General features: G+C 27.4%; 1 protein-coding gene across 3 annotated transcripts in view; it reads left to right on the plus strand.

Annotated features, from left to right (window-relative positions):
* The first annotated feature begins 6,570 nt into the window (after positions 1-6,570).
* The window catches only part of LOC132951959 (protein eva-1 homolog C), a 223,095-nt gene continuing 209,931 nt past the window's right edge, over positions 6,571-19,734 (plus strand). Inside the window, exon 1 of one of the 3 annotated variants that reach the window (XM_061024036.1) lies at positions 6,571-6,908. In XM_061024036.1, the coding sequence (XP_060880019.1) occupies positions 6,833-6,908 (76 nt within the window). In that variant the 5' untranslated portion in view covers positions 6,571-6,832. Of the gene's footprint in view, positions 6,909-12,779; positions 13,247-19,734 lie in introns of those variants that run through there. The other 2 variants (XM_061024038.1, XM_061024037.1) reach the window with 2 other exon arrangements.

Below are 19,734 nucleotides of genomic sequence, written 5' to 3' on the forward strand. Positions count from 1 at the left end.
ATAAATGTAACAAACAATTAAATAGTTTTTTTTTTTTTTAATTACGAAATGCCAAGCATCAGCTTCAACATATTTTCAAATATCTCTTTAGTCTGCGCAGAGTTGTTATTTTTTTGATTTACATTAGAAACGACGAATCAACATGTGGGAAAAACGGATTTGCTGTAAATCTTATTGTTAAAAGATTTTCAACATTTATTTTTAAACTCCTGGATAATTCTAAAAATGTCCTGTTTAAATTAAATCCTACATCAGTTTCATGTTTTTACTATTATAGAAAGGTTATTTTATTATTATTTGCATTTATACAAATTATTATAATACTGTTAACAGACGCATCAGGATAAAAAAAACAATATGCTTACGAACTACATTTTGATTTCAAACAGCGGTGAATAGTTATTATAGTTTTAAATTATTATATATATATATTTTTACCAGTATTTTTAACCTTGTTCTATACTTAACACTTTTCTAGGTAGTGAAAAAGCGCAAAAAGTTTCGTATAGCATCTCTATAAATTGGAAATTGAACACGGTCTGAAACTTTGAACTTTAGAAAGGTAATTTTTTGAATTCTTCAGCAGTCGAGAAAATTGCATAGAACAGCAAAAAAAAAATTGAAAAATGGCGAAGTAATGAAAGAAACCGCACTGCTCGACAACGAAATCGCCACCGGCTAAGAATCGTTTTCCGGATGAAACAGTTCATCTCGTAAAATCGCTTATTTCCCTCCGTTGCTCCACCCGATTCCTGCAGGATCGGCCGCCGTAATTCGTATATTTGAAATATTTACATTTAACCGTGGAATAAACAGAATCTATTCGATCGATTAAACAAAAAAAACATCACTTTGGGAAGTCGGAAATCACCCCCTTCCTCCCCCCTCGTCGTTTGCATTTCCATTGATACTCGTGACGACGATCCATCCGTATAATGTACGCGCGTACCGTGTCCGTCGTCACGTGCACCGCGACCACCCCCTAATGTGATATTATGTAAAATATTATATTATAATTTATATAATAAATCCGATCGCTCGCTTTGTCAACCGGCTGCGGTACACCGACCGCCCGTCGGGTGACAATTGTGTGTATATTTGTTTGCAGTGATGGGGTGCGACACCGGGTAGGTACCAAAGCTGTTGTCATTAGAAGGGTGTATAATATCGCACAACACACCGCCGGTATTGTATATAGCACCAGTTGGAGGAAATTAAATTAATAATAACTTTTTTGTTTATATATAAAATAAAACGTCTCGTATTGTGTTTCCAAATACAAGTATTATTATTGAGTAGTTTCAGAGAAAATGGTTACACCTCTTGGTGCCACTAACCCATCCATATAATATCAAATAATATACGTTCTATCTATAAAACATATTTTGCGGAAACGGAGTGTAAACAAGATATTTTGTGAATAACTAAAGAAAATAAAATATGATATTTTTTAAATTAAATTGAAATAAGATGTTTGTATTGTAAATGCGAATAGGCCCTAGAATTTGAAACATATTTATTTTTAATGGAAATAAATTGATATTTGGTATCGATTCGAACATTATATTTTAATCAGTTTTCCCAGAACTCGGAAGTGTGCATATAAATTAATTGTTTGTTTAATTTCATAATAATTTATAATTGTAAACACAAAATAATAAATTTACATACAAATGTGTATACTTATTATTTAAGAAATAAATTTATTCAAACTCGATTCACTTTATAACAATATTTTATCATAAACATTTTCTTTTAAATTATTAGATTTAAAAATATTTTATTTATAAGAACTATTGATGCAATTTAAACGTAATTGTATTAACAATTAAGTTGGTACCTACTGGAATGTATTCATCAGGTAGATTTTTCTCTACAAATGTTGATGTTTTCTTTATATATTATATATTTTTTTTTATAGTTTTGTTGAAATAAACGTAGCCTTTGAGTAATTCCAGTTATTACTAGTACAACTATCATATTTTTATTAAAATCGTATCTCCTATATAATATTACGTTTTTAAACCAATAGGTTATAGAATTTACGTTTTATTTAAACTGTTTAAATAATAAATTACTATTCTCTCGACGTGTACATTAATCATAATGATACATATTAAGTATAATAATATGTACCAATTTGTTTATTTATACAGTATACCCACGCAAGATCGTGCCTGGAGGCATCATCCACATTAGTCATTACAAATATTACAATAATATGAACTTCTAACAATATTATTTGAATTGCAGAACAGGGAGAAGGATAAAGGCGACTAAAGGCAATATTGATCACAACTTAGGCAATGCAATAATATTAGGTACCTACCTAATTAATACAATACAGATTGACATTTCAGCATAAATCGCTTCGGAATTGCATTCAATACTATCGAAACATTTGATTTTATACATTTTAACCTTCGATATTGAGCCCCGTATTTTATTTGTTCAAAAACTATAAATGTAAAATATAGTATACTGGGTACTTGGTACTAGGTACTATAGATACTATACGTATTATAATTATTATTGTAAGTTGTAGTCTATGGATTTTAGCCACTATATACCGGACATCGCTTCGTTTGGAAAGATGACATGTTTTTTTTCATAATTCGATATATTATATGTTGTGCCCTGTATAAGATTTTCAGATTTCCATCTCATCCACAACTAAACACGGCAATTTCAAACTGTATTCTTAAGAACTAAAAACATAGTTTACACTTAGGTTTATAGTGGAAACTAGAAACTATAAACCGTAATATATGGTTACACTAAAAATTATTTATTCATATGCCTTTAAATTAACCATCATAATCATCTGTCGTTTTAGAAATAGAACATATTACGCTAGAATTATAAATTATAATACGTTACATCGTGTAATTCTGAAATGGTACCTAGGTAAATAAACTAAAATATATTGTAATATAGGTAGCCTACTAAAACTGATTTGAATGCATGTGATGTCATAAATAATACGCAATGCAGCGTAAAAATGTAAATTGCTTGTATGTTTAATACTTCAGTTTATACCTACATGTTATATTAGTACTTACATTGTACCAACCATCAATTATTAAAAGTAAGGATATTGCTCAAAATTCCAAAAAAAAAATTGGATATTAATAAAAAAATAACTTGTGGGTACACATTTCAATTGATGAGAATAGATATTATAATTTTAAAATTCTAGTGAAAAAAAAGACAAACAATTAATAGTAAAAATGTTTTATGGTGTTTATGGGAAGCTATCAGCTGGTTATGTTATAGAATTAGATACATCAATGTTTGTTCGACAAATTAGTGTTCTGTGGATATGTGTGTGTTGACATGTTTCATTCGATTTTCGCCACAAAATAGATTAAACCATGTGCAATTTCACCGACCAAACGTATTAAAAATATATAATAATGTAGCGAATACTAATTTATACGATTGATATTCGGTTCGCATAAAACTATGTTTTTACTCTGAATTAATCCTCTCTCTCTCTCAATAAAATTACCTATATTAATTCAATGATTTGGATTTGAATGTACGCGGTAAACTGTATTTGGGCCAATGTGGACTACGTAATTTAGCATTATATGATGAGAGCTGGAAATAAAAAGTCGAATAAAATCCAGTGTTTGGGCTTTAAGTGCAAAATAACGGTGTAGGTAAGTACCATGTTATTTAATATTCACTAAATTGAATAAATGATTTAATTAGATATTGTGAGACGTTATAGACTATCTACCTATAATATATCCTCATTTACACATTATACCAAATTATACACACAATAATTGAGTAACTATGGAGACTAAAATATTATATTATTGTTGTAGCTTCTTGATATTTTGTTAGTATAATGTAACCATCAAATCTTTGTGACTACATTGGGTACTTCAACTTCATAGTATTACTTATTGTATAAACAATTATAATAATGTTTATTGTGAAGATGTGTGTAGACATTTTTAGAAGTTGTGACTTAATACGAATATACATGGCTATTCTTAGACCAGAGTAAAAATAAAAATTTTGAAATAGATTAACATTGGATTAATACGAATTAAAAGGAATTCGGGTGTGGTTTTATAGCCTAATCAGTCAAACCCTATAGCTACACGACTGTGCGTGAGAATGTTAACACGCCTACTAGTCACTATTTCGGATTACTTTCCCATTTCACCAAGAAAATAATGAAAAAATCTAATATTCGAACATTTGAATTATTTCGTTCATGATTTATACCATTGAAGTTTTTCACCCGGGTTTGAACTTTAGTGGCATACTGATTACTATTACGCTCATCTGAACATTAAATACTTGCTTAAGAGAAACAACTCGCGTAATATTCGATTATTGTATACATCGACATCTTTAGAAAAGTATTCAGATTATCAAAGAAATTACAATTATAGGGGCTGTTTAATACTTAAAAGTTGATAGTAGTGGGTTTACCGATAAAAATAAGGGTGAAAAAAATAAGGCCAATATATATTTTTAGGGCCGAACATGTTTTATCCAAAAAATATTAATACATTTTGAAATAATAATGAGTGCTCATTGTTATAAGAATCATCCTGTACGTAATAATAGATATGCTCGTAATTAAAAAGTATGGTTTATAACGATATAGGAATAGAAAACAATTTAAAGATACATATTCACAAGGCTATCATCATTATAAAATGGTATTTTAAATTGTATAAGCGTGTTGAGACGTGTTGTTTTATTTTTTTATTTATTAATAAACGACAATGTGTTTATTTATCATACTGACAGTATAATTCAATAATTTTAATAATATCATCTAAGGGGTCAATAATGTGTACCTATCTAGTATCTATATTCTATTTATATAATTATATCAATTATTATTAATTTTTATGTACAATTATAGACTATAGTACAGAATCAAATAATATGTATGTTGTAATATCTGCACATAATATTATACAATGTGCATACCTACGACCTACCTATTATATTATAATTAGATGTGATTATGGATTCAGAGCTGTAGTGTAAGCGTGGAATATGTCTGAGTCGTACATCCATCAGTAATCTCACATGCAAATAATTGTTATTAATTATTGGTTGCTACATTACGATCGGCTGATATATTCATTATTAAAAGAATAAATTATACAGTTATTAATATGAGAATATTATTATACTGAAATAGGTACAAATAAAGATCAAAAAGCCCACATGATAATTATTATTTTGAAACACACTTTTGTAGTCTGTCCGGCTGTATATATATATTATGTTCTGAAGTAGGATATTTTAGTTATAATAAACGATATAATTTTAGTTTAACCTTGGTATAATATTATTATGTAATAATAATAATATAAGATGTATACGTTGGTTGAAAATGGCGACGGTGATTTATGGTTATTAAACAAATCGACAAATTTGTTATTAGAAGTAATCAGTTTGTGATAAATTATTGTAAACTATTTATTTAGTTATAATTTAAATCGATATATACTTAATAATAAAATCAAAATATAAATACATATCTATTATAATTATTAAAGTCGCTATTCTAAAATATTTATCGATGTAGAGATAGCTTAAGATAGAAAATCTCATCTTAAGTCTTACGAATAATTATAAAAAAACTATTTTAATTAAATAAATATACGAGTACGGAGTACCTACGTGCAATGAATGTGAATGTGAGTTGATATTCTATTCTATTTAGAGGTTAGGACTTTATCTATTTCTTATTTGATCACTCAAATTTAAGTTTTGGGTTGTTGGGTTTTAAATGATCAAGGTTCTACTGTTTTTTAATTAAACAAAAAAGTTGAATGGTTTATATTTTAAAAAAGGGCGTTTTTAATTAACCAAATGTAATCAGGTTCAGTTTAATAATATGTATTTATTAATAAAAAATAATACAACTTCTTGACTAGTCATGAAAATTCACCTATTCAATTTTGAACCTAACATTTTAAAATTATTTATTCGACTTTGAATATTAGATACAACGTGCTTAATGTTACCAATTGATCTCTATTTATAAATATGCACCGTACACAGTTTTTTTCACCTATAATAACTAATGATAAAAAAAACGAGTGGCCCCTCGTACTCTGTATTATAGGTTCGGTATTTTGTCGATTGATATCATTTGATTGTTTATATGACGTACCTATATAATATTATCGAAAAACGGGTCCGGAAAATCACAAGCTTATCGTTTATTGTACTGTCGAGAGTATTTGAACAAAATCGCTGTCGGCCCGTCCGTTCAGGTATATCATGTTATGTTTAGCATGTCAGAGTTTATAACGACCATAATGAGACTCGGTGTCAAAATAAATTTTGGAAGTGCACCAATACAACAATAATAATTATTATAATATGATGCCGACCGTTTTGTGTACATCACAATTCACAATGCATATATACCATGGAGGGTGGTCACTGGCTGGTTTAATCAGGGACTGTGGTTGTGGTCATGGCGGGTGGCGGCGGCGGGTGTGGGCGATGGAAGCGGGTGAGGGGCGTTGCGTGATGTTTCCGGTACAGTTCCTGATGGAGCGGCGGCGGTGGCTGCTACCCGCGTGTGTGCACCGTCGCCAGTTTTCCCGCAGCTTTCGTGTTGTTCGTTCGTCCGCCGCCGTGTCTGTAGCGCGTCACCAAAAGACATAATATTTTTTACGATAGACTACTCGTGCCGTCTTTGATTTCCATTTTTACCGTGATACCCGTATATTGTTTAAAATGCATGTCCGAGAAATTTTCTAACGACATGGTTTGTGCGTTGTCCGACGGTAGTGTTTTGTGATATGCCCAAAGTTAAGTGATTGAGACGGCCATGATGTTATGCCGTATCACTATGGCGATGCTGCTGTTGCTGCTGTTTCAACGGACGGCCATCGCGGATAATTTAGGTGCCTAACAATATAATATTATAGTAATTTCAATATTGAATATTAAATTTATGGTTTTTTTCAATATTTTAGATTTTGATTAATTCTTGTACACTAACAAAGATGTTCAGAATATTTAATGATTTTCATGAACATAATATTATTATCATATAACAATATACAACCGTTGTCAGACCTCTTGCTCACAGTATGCAAAATTTTCTTCAACCATAAAAATATGTGTATATATATTCGTAGTTGCACCATTTTTTTTTATAAGGGTATGGTACTATGGTTATGTAAATATATATTTATTGTACAATTTTTGAGTATCAATTTAGGGTTTACATGGGTTAGCCAGTCACCCCTGTATTTTCTATTTTACTGTGTTTGCTATATGATAAATTGGTATAATGCCACGGTCCACTCTATATCCGGCATAGCCTTTGGTATACTGCAAATCGCAAATGTCGAATAAATATAATATTGTACCTTTACCTATTTGGTAACTAAATACCTAGATAAATAATAACATAAAACAAAAAGTTCTTTAATATGTTATCACATAAAAAATTTGGTTAGAAAATTGTTTTAGTCCGAGAAACGAAGTAGTTAAAAAGTATATCATAACTTGTTTTAAATAGGTAGGTATATTCTTTAAAATGTTTTTGACATATATGCGTTGCAGAAATAACTATGGATAAATTTGAACTTGATCACTTTAAGATTTGTGAAAAAAGAACAACGATGGGATTTAATTACTCGAAATTGTATGACATAAATCAATGTTTAGATCAAATTTCAAAAAAGATTTGAGTGAAGAATGAATTTTTCAAAAGTTATTAAGATTTTGTGAAAAAACTGGTATACTTTAAGTATGGAGAACTCTAAAACTTACATTCCTTAAGTAGATTCAGTTCTATAAAAGTATAAACTGTTCTCAATTTTAAACGCACGTAGGACCTACATTGTTGGTACTGCACGGCTTATTCACTATTCCTTTTTACTGCGCCAAAATTAACCATTAGTATTATCTGTTACCTCAAGTATGATGGTAATTTTTTGTATTATGTATATTCTTAACTATTTATTTTATTTTTATTTATTCTTCAAGAAGATAATGGGCCCCACTGAACCATATGTACCGGCATTGAATTTTTTACTGACAACGACGCACGCTCATTTGTTATTTTTGTCTATTTTATGCGTAATCAAAACCATTAATGTTACAGGTTTATGTTAGAACTTATTGTCATATTATACTTCATAAGTTAGTAAAAAGTAAATTTTTTGTAATATAGGTAGTTTTTCACTAACCGGTCAATCTAACCTTGGTTTGAATATTCTTTAGGTTGTTTATTTTTAATCAGTACTAATACAATCATTGAAAAATCGGTACAAAATTTTAAAATTAAAATACAGAAAAATCCTAAAAAGTTCACGGATCAATGTATCTACTATAATATTATTTTTTCATTCGTAAACTTGATAATAGATAATATATAAATTGTAACCAACGACCAACGTTTTAGTTGTACGAATATTATGTTTACGGCATTGCGTACTTACTTCAAGTCTGATGGAGAGAATACAGCGTGCGTGTGTGTGCGTGTTCGTGTGTGTATACTGGCGTCTTCACAAGTAATTATTTACTTTGGTAAAGTATATATTAAGTAAATCACCTATGTTGTTGTATCATTAGGTTTTAATATTATTTGTTTTGGTTTTATAGATAGCCAGGCACCTAGTCCCTAGTTGGCACTTAGCTCAATCGATTGTCATTACATTTAATCGTAATGTGTATTGTTTTAAAATACTGACAAATTTCTAGTGCGCATGTAAAAAGTTTGCGCGTGAACTGTGTACCAATGTGTACGAATAAAGAATTAATGCTTGGACCAATAAATTGTCCAGTCCAATGGCTATGTGTGGGTGTGACACTTACCGTGGTCGCGGTGTATTAGATATGTACATATAATTGGTAATTTTCTTTCTTCCATATACGCAATCGTGTGTTTTGATTAGATGATCGACTTTTGGTTGCTCTACAATTTTCTGTGACCTATTTGATTTTTAGGTTTTCAGTGGGGAGCGAGCAAGCTATTGATTTTACAATATGTGTTTTCGGAAAACACTTTTTGGGGAAGTGAATTTGCTTTAGAACTTTTAAATGGCAATCTTTCGATGGGAAATTGATTTTAAATTGTGGGCAATGTAATTTACACAATTTTCGTATCATATATTATTCTTGGAAAAATCAGCATAATATAATAAACAGACGTTGAACAGTTATCATGAATTTTTAACTATTATTCCTGAATTGTCACTATATATAATGTACGTATTATTTTAACCAGCGTAAAGCAATGATTATTAATAGTCACATAAAATTTAAATTGATTAATATTAATATTTTAGTTCTGTACATCATAAATAGCTTTGTTAAAAAAAAAATATGTTAATTTCCAGGCTTACAATTTTTTTACGATAAATTAAAAAAACTGCTTAATCAACTTGATTCAATATAGTATGGAAAATGTGCAATAATTGCAATTTTAAATTGAATACTTATGATACAAAATTCACCCTAGTGATCCAACTTTTGTTGCTATTTTCCATGTTACCATTAATTATAAATATCAAATTTAAAAATGGCATTGTCATTATTTTGTTGTGACCACATATATATTATATATTAGGTATATTATATTACAACCAGATAGCGGATTCTCTTACAGTCTTACCCGTAGTATAAAATATTAAATTTAGGAAAACAGCTGGCTATACTTATTAAAAGCCCATGTTCATTGACAAAGACCAAATAATAAATCTCAAAATATTGTGGTTATTAAATGTGTGCGGTTATAATCCTGTATTAGATGTAAAATGTAAACACGAGTTTCTTTGAGAAAAGCATTTTCCGTTTTCCAGATTTTAATATGAATGACAAGTCCGCCTATTTAGTTGTATGCTTGTGGTTGGGAGAGTAGCGTAACCTACCAATAAAATAATAATTTATTTTGGTAAATTTTAAAAGAAAAACGATGTATAAGAAAAACTATAATGGGTCTCTCTTTTTTTTTTTTATTGATGTAGAGACTTTTTTATTGGATATGGACATTTAGGTATAACCAAATAAAAATTGTAAGCCAAATTTATAACAGTTCAAAATATTTTTTACTATTAAGTCATGCTACAGTAAATTTCTCAGTTCGTAAAAATGTTGTTTTAAATTTAATTTTAATTTTGAACAAATATTACAATTGTAGGTATGTTTTTTTTGTCGGGTGTAAGACTACTAAATAGGTACTAAATTTGGGGAAAATGCAGTGTTTCTAAAAAGATTCTTGTAGCAATGTCATAGATCAAAACTTAATTTAGTTCTTACAACTTATAAAGATTGAAGTTATAAACGCATTACGTATTATGTAAAAATACATTATTTTAAATGTTTTTCGTTGTTTTAATCAATTTAATTTTTTGAAATAAAAAAAATTGATAATATTATTTCATTTTACATGTTGTATTAAAAACTCAGATTATATTTATGGAACAATAATAATTGAATTATATAATATAATTATTAACTATATTGGTTGTATGTTTAAACTAAATTTAAAGCAATTTTTAAATTACACCATTGTATGAACCAATATTATGTCTAATCAAAAACTCATTAAACTAAAGTTTACATTTTAAAGGTTGTAAGTATTTAAAATGAAATGTAATTTGCTTAGGTATATAATATGTATTATACACTATGCGTCATTGATATTTAATTCTTAAAATTCTTGATATTGATTTAAAAACGAATCTATTGATGTAAATACTATAGTAGGTAGTAGGTATACGCGTACCTCTTATACGTTTATTTGGTTTTCGTGTTAAAATTAAATTAGTTTTAATTAATTAATTAATTTTGTCACACAAAGTGTGAATATTAAATTCTGCTCAACTACTCATATTCTTAAATTAAGAGTTTTAATTAGAAAAAAAAAAGAAAACCTCGAAGATAACATTTTAATGTTCACAAAAACGTCCTTTTGACAATATTATCAACTTACACACTGCATATAGGTTTGACATATTGGAGTGGAAATAGCTGGTGTATTTTTTTCCTTACTCGTATGCTTATGCCGAGTCGTTATAAAAAGTTTTAACATATCATTACGGTTCTTATTTTAATTAAAGCAAGGCTCAAATTGTTACCTAGTTATTTTGTTTTAAAATTGTTCTTTGTAATTTATTGTGTGTGTGCCTTGGATTTATAAAGGAATTATGTAGGTAGAATAATTACATATAACACGTTAATGAACCGTAGAACGTTTGTCCGTCGTTAGATTTTTAATTTTCTTTTACTAACTATCTACCTTCCTGAGCTTATTTTTTTATTTTTCTTATTACACGACTTTTGTTTTAAAATATTTTTCTCTCGTCAAAAGTATGTTTGATAATAATTTTAACTTATGAACACTTTTATATTTCTATGAACAAAGATTAAAATAAAGTTAGAAAAAAAATGCCAAGACTATAAGTATTGTGTGCTGAAACAACCATAAATATCGTATATCATAAATGTTTTTATCAAACATAACGAACCGGAGAATTTTCTGAGTGTAGTAAAGTAGTAAAAATAGTTGTAAAAAATGTATTTTGTACGTATGTCACCGAAAGTTCTATGAGGACGAAACCAAACAGAAGCATAAAATATGTCTTATTCTAATTGTTAGTTGCATTAAAAAAAATAAATATGATCTCAAATATTCAAATGTATAAACTATAAATACATTAAATAACGTAATCTTATCATGACGAAATCGAGATTTTCGTTTTTAAGAAATTGAGATTTTTCACTTACGTCCCATCAGATTTTAAAATGTTATTTTGTTTTTTAAATTGCACAATTTCTACCCTAATTTCAATGAATTCAGATTGAATAAGTAAATAAAAAGTGACTTGGTACCTTTTGTTATTATGCCTACGAATTACGATATAATTTTGAGTTACGCAATGTGATGTTTATTGATGATGAAAACGTGAATAGTTTTTAAACTTGTAGAACACAAGGGTTTGAGTTTTATTTATTTCTGCTCTACTATATTATACATATACTGCAGACAATTTATCGTAGTAAACCACTATACATTATTATCAATGTTTTAAGAGATTTATATTATAATAACTAGATTGGTAGGTAATATTTTAAAGTTATTTGTTTCAAACATTTTTAAAAAATTGTTTTCTAATTGAAACATTTGCATGTCACAGTTAATGTATTGTGTTTCTCATTTCATTTGTATAGATTGAAAAGTAAGCGTGGATGTAATGAGGTGCATAATGCGTTAAGCTATTTTGTAAATTTTCGGGAGATATCGAAGAGATTGTAAAAAAAAACTTTAAAACGTACTATTACATGTATTAACGTGTTCTGCTTATTTATTTTGTATTGTTTTCCGTGTCTCGTTTTAAACTTGAACTTTACAGTTAACCTTTATATACGAAAACGGGTTTTCTCCAGTGTGGCATTCCATTTGTCGTTTTGTTAGATTGTCATTCGTTGAAAAGAATTCATGACTTACAGCTGCTCATGAAAATGGATTTTATCCTGCGTGACTTCTCATGATGTGTGCCGTAATCGTACTAAATACTTCAGTGTTGTATATATCGCCCGCCGCAGCTGCAAAGAAGGTCGTATCCCTGTTTTCACAAATTTTTTTTTTCAAGTTGTCATATCTGTTTTATGTAATTCCCGCGAGACTGATAGTAGTATAAAACAATCAAAGACGTTATATACAATAAAATGCAGTTACTACCGTCTTCGCGGGAACTACAAAGAAAAAGTTATGACAACTTGAAAAAAAAAATTGTGAAAACAGAGATACGACCTTCTTTGCTGCGGCGGGCGATATATTCTGAAAAATGTGACAATTGAATTGGTTTTTCTTATTATTAAAATATGACGTTACTTGTCAAGTCTATTCTATAAAAGCGAATTCGCAAGTGCCGAAAAGTAGACGAACGTTCGTTATTTTTATACCACATATACCTAGGTATAATGTGTTTAAACAGTACCGTTCAAATCATTTGTGGTACAAGACAGACCAGTAATACTGCAGCAGTAGTATTAGTGCGTGGTCCTTGCGGCACCAGTTGTGTTTAGAAACGTGTACAATTTAAAAGGTGCGTTTCTTAATGGGGTGCGTGTGCCAAGTATAGATCAAAAAAGTATGTATATATTATTATGAATCAACCGTCTACATGTGCGTCACGTGAACTCCATATTTCTGAACCATATGGCGGTCCCTTCCGCAGTTTCACCGAAATGTAAGCCGCCGGTTCGTACTGGACCCTCATGTCAGGTATTAAAGACATTATTTTCAAACATATTGTAATAAGAACATAATATTCAATAAAAACTATGGGTAGGTACGTCATTATCTGTATTATTTAAAAAAAAATTATAATATTGTATAATTTTACAAATACAATAGAATAAAAATTGTATTTAACAAAATATAGGTACCTACATGAATCATGATTCATGATTGAATGATCTAAGATTCAATAATTATAAAAAAAAATGTATCGTTTAGTTTTCATTTGTTTCAAACATTTTGTATTTCCGTCTTATTTGTATCTACGTAAAATAATATCTATAGTTTTATATTTCGTCTAGTTTCTTGGAAAGATTTAATATTTTGATATTGTTGCATAATATTTTTATATACATTGTAAACAAATAATTTTAAATTGCACAAGAATTTATTTTTCAATATTATGTAAATGCAAAAGCCAAAAATTATTCTTTAATGGCCTTAGTCGATTGTAAAAATATTCCCTTAAAATATATTGTGATTTGTGAGACATCTTCATGTCCGTATATTATGTGCTAACACAATGCATTTTAAGGAAAATAAACCTAATGTCAAGTGTAGGGAAGAAATATGTTTTTTTATGTTTTGGAAAATTGTGTATGAGCTTTTGTAAAATACTTAAAATAAAATACTATGCAATATAAATGAAAACTAACAACGATATACAATCAATGAGTATAATTTGAGTAATACTAACAGCCTAACCTTAGAGACTGTTTGAGGATTCACCTAGTTTGATTGATATTATTTAAATATAATATTCTCTGAATACTTTAAATTTAACTCGTCATTGTGTACTTTAATGTGGGTAACAACAATGATAATTGGCATTCTTGAAACGTAATCGGGACGTTTATGCGTCATTCAGTTTCACAGGATTTTTTTTCTTGTATTTTTTCTAACTAGGAGCTTTTTTGTGTCAAGGGGTGTACCGTAAGTCCGTAACCATTAGTGGTATTATTCCACACCGAGTTTTATTTGTTTTTTGAATATCAAATAAATTTCCGTTAAAACCCTCTCTTTTTCTTTTTACATTGTCAATACAAATTATTTTGATTGATTGAATAATTCTTCTCTTAAGTTGAAAAATAATACACGTGTTAATTTATATTATAAAATTAATGTTTGGAATTTTTTACTCACATACTTTTATTATTTTAATGATAACGTATAAAAACGTAATTTAAATTAATTAAATCTTTTCAGACATTTTTCTAATAATTTAATATGTCGTGTGTTGTTTTAAAAATTTTATCTTCACCTTTTTTTCTCGAAAAGTTGAATTACGGGTGCAATTCTAACAACCATTTGCTTGTCTTTTGTTAGTAATTATTTTGAAATTAGTGAAGACTGATTTAGTACATACCTAACCGAGGTCAACTGTAGGGTATGTTTTTTCACTTGTTTTATCTTCATGGATTATTTAATTTTGGGGTGAATAAAACAATACCTAATTTTTTTCGTAAGGTTTAGACAAATGAGGTTATGATAGTTTTATGATAATTTAAAAATATTTTTTTAAATAGTATTTTTTTACAGTGAAAATGAATAAAAACTATTAATGTACCTACCTAACTTATTTATTATTTTCCGAGCCTATAGTGTCAGTAAATACTATATATTTAGTAATCTAATAAAAAGCATATTTCGAAAAATAATGTGTAACACTATCGTTTCATATAATAATATATAATAAATGGAGTTTTTTAAGTCAAAATTCTACGAATTTAAGATTTTTTCAAGTTATATTTGGACTCAAATTTAATAAAATGTGGTATTCATGATTTAAATTGTTGTGTCTTGTTAAGTGTAACATTACCTATAGATGTTTTGTATTGGATGCTGTTTTGAGAATACTTTTTAGATTATTGAAAGATTGATTAATTGATTCAGTAAATAAAAAAAATTTTAACATAATTAAAAATTAAATTAAAATTAAAATTTATAATCAGTGAAAAATATGAACTATACAATTAGTAAAATTTAATTATTTTTTATTTTATTCCAAAAAATATAAGTAAATAAAATTTCTTAGAATTTTTAAAATTTGAATTCAGTATAGTGGAATTGATTAAATTCATTAACAATTATATAGGTAGTAGGTATTGATTTATTATGCATTGGAGTTTAATATAGTAAGAATTTTAATTTTAGAATAAAAGCTCAATTTTGATTTGTGTTTTAATAATATTAGGAACTTTTAGATATTCACTTTCAATAATCTAAATTATAGAATAACTTTCATTTTATTATAGGTATTTTAGGGTACATTAACATTATATACACTTTATATTACCATATTTCTATATAATATTTGTAATTGAAACATCAACTTTATAAAAGCAATTTTTATAAACTTAAGAAAAGTCAAAATTATTAACACAATATTCCTCAATTTCATTATTTATCTAAATATGTATTAAATAACATTTTTTTTACGTTATATAGGTACAAAAAACAAACGTTCAGCTATTTGTTCTTTAACTCCTACACTCGAGACGAAAAATTTTCATTTATAAATAGGTTATTGTTGACTTTAAGCCAAGACTATAATAGACAGTATTGTTGTACACGATGAATTGTTGTATATTTTTAACTGGCAAGCACAATTACATAACTCATTTTTTAAAAATCTTTTGCTGTATTAGTTTATTACTATATTATAATTATTTGGGGAAACAAGTTAAATTATATATACAGTTTTGGTACATATACGAAATATAAGAAAATTTTGTTTTCTTAATTTATTTTAATATATTTTGATGTATCTATCCGCTATCGCTATTATTAATTGTTCCATAACATTCGAATATAGCTATATTAAATGAGTAGGTACCTATTAAATAGTGTCTATATTATACAAAGTTGAATTCATTAAATTCGCATTAATTACTAAAATAATTTTACTAATGTTTAATATTGACAAAAATAAATCAAATGATACATTTGTGTCACGTTGTCTAGGTAAATAAATTAAAATATATCCAAGTAAATCGTCACAGTTTTATTACAAAATACCAATTACTCATATTATTGAACTCAACACATTCATTTAAATTATGAATTGATTCAAACTGTTGGTTAATACTTTCTGTGTTAGGTACTATCTGTAACTTGCATTTTGTGTATTTAGAGCAAAGTTCCAGAGCCTGAAATTAGATAATTGACTGATTTACTCATACCTAAGTCATTGTATTAAACACATAATATAGGTGACATTATACAAAATGTGAATTTTAATAAAAAAAAAATTCAAAAGTTTAACAAAATATTTTGATAATTTCAATAATATAGTGTGAATGTGACCACAAACGAGTTAAATTTCTTTTGTTTGATATATTTTGGTAATATTATTGTCATAATACGGTTGTACTTATATAGGTAGGGGGACTGGGTACAATTGTAACACGGGCAATAAGTTGTTCAATATTGAATATAAAAATCTCAAATAAATTTAACAGTTGGGGCCCCTACAATCATATAGTAATATTATTCCATGATAACAACCGATGTTCTCTCCATAGAGTAATTACTCTGTGGTTTCCTTATAAAAATTATAATAACAAGATAACCGTTTGGCAAAAAAATTGAATGTGTTTTTGATAACAGATAGTAAACAAAAATCATACATTTACTATTTGAGTACAGATTTTTAATTATATGTTTGGCTGTAGTTATTTTGATATACACCAAAAGTGGTGTAGTTTTTGTTGGTTCTGGTCTGAATATTCTAACTAGTCAGTATTTTTTCTAATATTTAATCATATAAAAAAAAATTGAATGGGTACAAATGTAGCAGTTACCTTCTGTGTTACACTGTTGAAACTATTTTATTTTATGTTATTTAAATGAAATTAATATATATATATACATTTATGATAATGATATAAATATTAAATTGTTATATATTTTTTAATAATTTAAAAGTTAAAAGTTATGTAACTATTTATTATTTGAGATAATCTGTTTACTAAAGTTATATTTTATTTTAATTAAAGGCTATTATGTTATAATTGTTTAACAATTTAAAAGTCAAAAATTATGATGCTATTTAAGGTAATCTGTTTACCAGAGTTATGTTTCTTTTATTTAAAGGTAACTATTATATTTTATAAGTTTTATAACAATAAAAAAGTAAAAAAAATATATATGTAACATTTTTCCTTGGTGCCGTTACAATTGTACCCTGTATCAAGTACAGTTGTAATATTTTTTTTCTATATTTATATTTATTCAACAAAATGTGGAAATAAAGATTCAATACGCACACATATTTTTAAAGGTAACAACTTACTTTACTAATTGATAGTGTAAACATATCAACAAATTTTGAATTTTGGCAGAAATAAATAATTTTATGAAAACTGTTAGATACAATTATTGTTTCCAATCTACCATACATTTCAACTATTAAATTGATTGTCATTATTGAAGAAACAATAATATTGTGTTCATAATTCGGTACTTCGTCAATAAATATGATATGAAATACTTAATGCAATATCTTATATTTTATTCATACATAACATATTTAATTATTTAAATTATTTAAATTATTAACAGTTGAACTATTCACATTTTGTGATACTAAAATGATAAAATATATAGGTATAGGTACCTACGCCATTATCAGTAATAAATATTAAAATAGGTAGATTGTTTGCAGTCAAGGTTATTCAAAACAAACAGAATGAATAATCTAGAAAAGTATATAGTTAACCAACTTCAGTTAGCGTTTCGATTTTAAAAATAATTATATTAAAATAATAATAAAATATAATAATTGGAGATACCTATAATAAATATATTTTGACAAAAATAATATTAACGTCATGGATTTTAAAAAGTAGTTAAACGATATTGGAATAAAAATTTTTCATATTTCTTGATGCACAATTGATTTGTCGGAATTATCAAAATGTTCCTTCAGAATAAAAAAAAAATGTTAACAAAAGCTGTATAATTTAGAAGAAATATAGAAAATCTCTTATATTATCTTGGATATCTATTATATTTAAATCTTGTTTTATTTGATGACGAAATTATTTCTATTTTGTGTGTTTCATTAACTCACCGCCTAGGTTTAGCTAATGCAATTGTTCTTAAAGCGCTCTATTAATGTGGCAGAGTGGTATTTCTGTTTCAGGTTGTACGTGCATCATTAACACGTATTACCCAAAATTGTTAGTTGTTGAAAGGGGGTAGGTACACGAAGCGCGAAAAACTAGCACGATTTCATGGTGGGGTTATATGATGGATAGCATCCGCGTTCAAGTTAATAGCTCCATACACCTACCCCAAGACCACCCTTTAATAGCACACGTCTCTAGGGTAGTTCTCGGTTGGGTTGCCCACGCAATAAAGGTTATCTGTTCGGACTACTCGTTTACCCTTCCACCGTTAGTTCGTCAACAATCTCTGACATTTTTGTCGATATTATTTAACTGGTCGTTTGTATTCCGCACATTTTATATGTAACTACACCCGGAGCCATTTTATCGATACAGCCAGTTAAATATTAATATATTATTATATTAGCTATGTTATAAATTATAATACAGATCAGAACTAAAATTACCAGCATTATACAAATTTATCGGTTTTATTAATAGCCAGTTAAAATTTAAATCAACCTTATTAACAATATTTTACCAGTTAATTTAACTTGGTTGCCATTTTAATTTATATACTTTTATCTAGTGTAAATATTATAACATGTAATGACATTAGCGTAGTTCAAAATATGTATAATATTAAGTTATTATGATTTTTATGTCTGCGTATAGATCAACAATGATAGAAACTTCAACTAAGTAAACATTTTCGTGTAAGAAATAAAATACAAATTCTTTTGAGATAAGTTTTTACGTTAAAACATTATATTCATTTTTTTTTTGGTTCTATGTGTTTAAATATTTTATATTTTTCTTAGATTTCGAGCGATATCTATTGGTTTTACAATATGGGTTTGTTTTTGATATCCGTAAACAATTTTTGATAGAATGAGTACAACTTTAATAGTTTTATAAAATATCCTCTGTAGATTGGAAATTTTATGCACATAATTGTATGTCTGTGATGCCATTTTTCGTAATGGCACTGAACTGTTGTTAAAAAAGCATCATAGAGTTATTCACGAATCGTTAATTTCGCATTTATTCTTATCGAAAAAATAAGGGTATAAATATACCTTATTTATATAGGTAAAGTAGAATAAGCACGATGTCATTATATCAATATAATAAAAAATAAGTAGTACAATTTTAAGCATAAGTTAGTATTCAAAATATCAGTGAATCATATAGAACTTCAAACTTGGAGGACATGACTAACTTACATTTTTTACGGTTAGATACCTATACTCATCAATTAGTTAAAATGTCGATACATTTTTGATTATATGAATAAAATAAATCAGATTAACTGATAAAAATCAAACAAAAAATTAAAATTAAAACTAGAATTTTGAATTA

The sequence above is a fragment of the Metopolophium dirhodum genome, chromosome 9 (assembly GCF_019925205.1).
Source record: "Metopolophium dirhodum isolate CAU chromosome 9, ASM1992520v1, whole genome shotgun sequence".
In the NCBI taxonomy this organism is placed as follows: domain Eukaryota; kingdom Metazoa; phylum Arthropoda; class Insecta; order Hemiptera; family Aphididae; genus Metopolophium; species Metopolophium dirhodum.